The 4,480-nt window shown below is 39.8% G+C and overlaps 1 protein-coding gene across 1 annotated transcript in view; it reads right to left on the bottom strand.

Annotated features, from left to right (window-relative positions):
- Positions 1 to 3,511: 3,511 nt before the first annotated feature.
- LOC107554738 (gastrula zinc finger protein XlCGF8.2DB-like) overlaps positions 3,512 to 4,480 on the bottom strand; it is a 5,968-nt gene continuing 4,999 nt past the window's right edge. Inside the window, exon 2 of the mRNA XM_016237332.1 lies at positions 3,512 to 4,476. Coding sequence (XP_016092818.1) covers positions 3,617 to 4,476 — 860 coding nt within the window. The 3' untranslated portion in view covers positions 3,512 to 3,616. The remainder of the gene's footprint in view (positions 4,477 to 4,480) is intronic.

The following is a 4,480-nucleotide window of genomic DNA, read 5'->3' on the forward strand; positions in this document are numbered from 1 at the left end:
GAATTAGCCACACCACTGACGTGAACTAATCTCTAGCACACCCTGAGCACATGCGAGTTAACGCATTCCTCTTATCAGCAAGACATATCGGCATAATTTTTCATATCGGGCCGATGCCGATATTTACATTTAAATCCATTATCGGCCGATTCCGATTATTGTGCATCCCTAATCAATACCCTTAAAGCTTGCACAGTCATAGTCTTATGTAGCCAGACCTTCAGACTGACAGCAGAACTTTGGCTGCTTTGAATGGCAGAACACCTGAAGAGTTTTCAGTTTTGTGTGCGATATGCTTCAAACATTCAGTCAACGGTCCGTGGGCATGACATCTGAGGCTGAGACTATGACAGTCCTATAGGCTACTACTTCCTGGGTTGATATTTCATTTGGTAATGTAAGGCAGTTTTTTTTTTTAAGGACAAGATAGCCGGAAAATTCTGTCAGTGGTGGAGAAAACATTAAGGGTAATGTTTACAGTGCAGCTGAATATGGGCCAAATCTGATTGTCCACATTATACTTTTTCTTTACTTTTGTCATTTACACATTAATTCCTGTGGCCACAGCTGACCATCTCCTTTTGGTTGCAGTAAGACAGCATCTAATTCTGATTGCATGGAGCTGTCACTCCATTTCCTTGGATGATTCAAAAGATGAGTGTTCAATTTTGAGTGAACACTGATTCTTAGATTTCATAATTGTAGTGTCTGATTAGTTACAACAAATGTTTTCTTTTTTAAATTTATTTGATTTTTTTTTTTTACTTGACTCTGCTGTTTTTCAAAGTGTTGATTTTCAGAAAATTGCATAAAACCCCATCTGATCTAAAGTCTTTCTAAAACGCATCTATGTGCTGAAACTTTGCATGCACATCATGGCCCTAAATGAAAAATATTTACAAAATTGTTTATGAGAAATAAATAGTTTAACCAGTATTTGAAGCAGCTTGAAAATCAACAGGATAGTTAATAATTAGTCACCCAGGAAATCAATGAACCCTTACTAGACTCTCTTCAGTTTGCTTATCAGGCAAACAGGTGCATGGATGATGCAGTCAACATGGGACTGCACTACGTCCTGCAACATCTGGACAAACCAGGGATCCTGTTTGTGGACTTGGCCTCACCTTAGATATCCTCCTGACCAAACGAACTCAGCTTTCTGTACCCACCTCAATCTGTTAGTGGATCATCATCTTGCTGACAAACAGACAGCAGCTAGTGAGGCTATGAAAATTCATTTCCAACATCTGTCCTATTAGCACTGGTGCCCCCCAGGGATGTGTTCTCTCTCCACTACTCTTCTCCCTCTACACAAATGATTGCACTGAAAAAAGCCCCCCTTTCAAGCTCCTGAAGTTTGCCGACGACACTACAGTCATTGACCTCATCCAGGATGATGATGAGTCTGCATATGGAAAGTGAAGTGACATGTGGCCAAGTATGGTGACACATACTTGGAATTAGTGCTCTGCATTTAACCCATCCAAAGTGCACACACACAGCAGTGTGAACACACTCCATGCACACACTCCATGAACACACACCCGGAGCAGTGGGCAGCCATTTTTGCTGCGGCGCCCGGGGAGCAGTTGGGGGTTTAGTGCCTTGCTCAAGGGCACCTCAGTCGTGGTATTGAAGGTGGGAGAGAGCGCTGTACATTCACTCCCCCCATCTACAATCCCTGCCGGTACGAGACTCGAACCCGCAACCGTTTGGGTTACGAGTCCGACTCTCTAACCATTAGGCCACGACTTCCCCACCGAAGTTGACTTGCCTTTAGTCTTTACAGTAGTGGTTCTTTCGATTTACCAGTTGATTAAATATAACTGGCATATAACTGGGGCCCCAAAGAATGTGTTAACCCAACCCAGTTAAACGTTTCATATTTATGGGGCATTCCAGTGTTGTCACACACTGCCTTCAGTCTGGGAAGGCAGACATTCTCTGATCAGGATCTCCTAAGGAAGCTCCTTCATGGAGAGATCTGAGAAACAAATGTAGGATGATGCTACTAGTAAAAAAATGCTCTCAGTCTTCTCGCACACTTGTTTGGGTCACAGAAATATTAAATTGTATGTATTGAAGAGGATAGAGCTGCTAGATAGCTCAAGAGGATAGACAGTTCCTAAATGCAACACTTACTGCACCTTGCAACCACTTTTTAATGTGTGGTTTGGTGTGCATATTATTCGAATAATTTGATTTCCAATTGTCCTTTTTGGTAGTGTCATTCCCATATATAACTTATATATCCACCTTATTTTTAACGCAAGAGTGGGCACGGCCATTTGTAAATTGAATGTGCAAGGCTTCCGATGTCATTCGCTTACAGTTATTTTCACTGTAGAGAAGCAGTCAGTTATGCTGCTTGATATTGCAAACTGGTATTTATCATCATATTATCTTATATTATTATCGTAATCAGAAACACATGGGATTGTAGCACAAATAGTTTTACTGCACTTTTTTTTATTCTTCTAGTTATTTAGCAGCTAATGAATCAGAAGTCTAACACATTCAAAGAAAAATAGCTTACTTCCGCGTTGCAAAATAAGGTGGATAACTTAAATATGAACATTAAAGGGATAGTAAACCCAAAAATTAAAATTCTGACATTAATTACTCACCCTCGTGTCGTTCCAAACCTGCAAGACCTTCGTTCATCTTCGGAACACAAATTAAGATATTTTTAATGAAATGCGAGCGCTCTCAGACCCTGCATAGACAGCAACGCAACTGTAATGTTCCCAGGTCCAGAAACGTAGGACATCGGTAAAATAGTCCATGTGACATCAGTGGCTCAACTTCAGTTTTGCGAAGCTACGAGAATACATTTTGAGTGCAAAGAAAACAAAAAAACAAACAAACAAAATTCAACAATTCTTAGCCCCCCGAGTTACGTCTTCTGCCATTTTAGAGAGCATCACAATGCATACACACGCTTTCCCCTAAGCGTAAAAACAACGCTGATTACGCAGATTACGTTCATGCGCGCACTTTCCCCCCGAATGTAAACAACGCTGATTACGTCAACTACGCTCTTGGGTACTCTCCAAAATGGCGGAAGACATAACTCTTGTTAATAAATTATGTTATTTTAGTTTTCTTTGCGCTCAAAAAGTATTCTCGTAGCTTCGCAAAACTGAAGTTGAGCCACTGATGTCACATGGACTGTTTTACCGATGTCCTTACTACGTTTCTAGACCTGGGAACATTACAGTTGTGTTGTTGTCTATGCAGGGTCTGAGTCTGATTTCATAAAAAAATATCGTAATTTGTGTTCCGAAGATTAACGAAGGTCTTACAAGTTTGGAACGACATGAGGATGAGTAATTAATGACATTTCATTTTGGGGTGAATTAACCCTTTAACATTAGTCAAATAGTTTCTGAAAGTATTTAATAATATAAAAAAGCAGTCACTTTTCAGCCTAATAAGAGTTTCATAATCTATTCCCTTACCCCTGAGAGTAATTCTAATTCCTGGACAACAAATTTTCAAGTGTCTCGCCTTTTATTAAAAATTTTAATTTACATTGTGGCATTTTGTAGCAAAATCGTCTAGTATTTTTCTTCGGAGGTATTTAAGTGAATCAAAATTGTAAACAATGCCTCTATACAATCAAAATTAATTTTGCACAGATGCATATCTTCTGGTGCCATTTCAAACTGCCGAGCCATTTAAAACCCTTTCCACACAAAGAACAAAAATAAGGTCTCACAAATGCGTGACTTTTCATATGTATCTTTAAGTGTGATGGCAAAAGAAAGTTCTTATTACACAGATCGCACTTAAATTGCCTTCCTCCAGAGTGAATGTGCAGATAATTTTTTAAATTGCTCAATTTTTTAAATCTCTTTTCACACTCAGAACTCTGCAGTTTCTTCCCAGAATGAGATTGCATATGACGTTTCAGGTCCTTTTGATATGTGAATCTCTTTTCACACTGATGACACGTGAAAGGTTTCTCTCCAGTGTGAACCCTTATGTGAGTCTGAAGGTTTCCTTTAACTGTGAAACTCTTCTCACACTGAGGGCAGGTGAAAGGCCTCTCTCCAGTGTGAACCCTTGTGTGAACCTCAAGGCTTGTTTTGTTTGAGCAATTCTTTCCACAGTGATGGCACATGTAAGGCTTCTCTCCGGTGTGAGTTATTACATGATTCTTAAGGTGATTCCTGTCTGTAAAACTCATTCCACACTGATAACATTTAAAATTGTTCTCTCTTGAGTGAATCCTCATGTGGTAATTAAGGCTTATTTTACATCTGAAACTCTTTCCACACTGACCACATACGAACGGCCTCTCTCCAGTGTGAATTCTCATGTGAGTCTTAAGACTCTCTTTTCGTGAAAAGCTCTTTCCACAGACTGTGCAATTGAAAGGGTTTTTTCCAGGATGAGTTCTCATATGAGCATTAAGGGTTCCTCTATGTGTAAAACTCTTTCCACACTGCTGGCATGTGTAAGGCTTCTCTCC

The sequence above is a fragment of the Sinocyclocheilus grahami genome, unplaced genomic scaffold (genome assembly GCF_001515645.1).
Source record: "Sinocyclocheilus grahami isolate Dianchi unplaced genomic scaffold, SAMN03320097.WGS_v1.1 scaffold512.1, whole genome shotgun sequence".
NCBI lineage: Eukaryota > Metazoa > Chordata > Actinopteri > Cypriniformes > Cyprinidae > Sinocyclocheilus > Sinocyclocheilus grahami.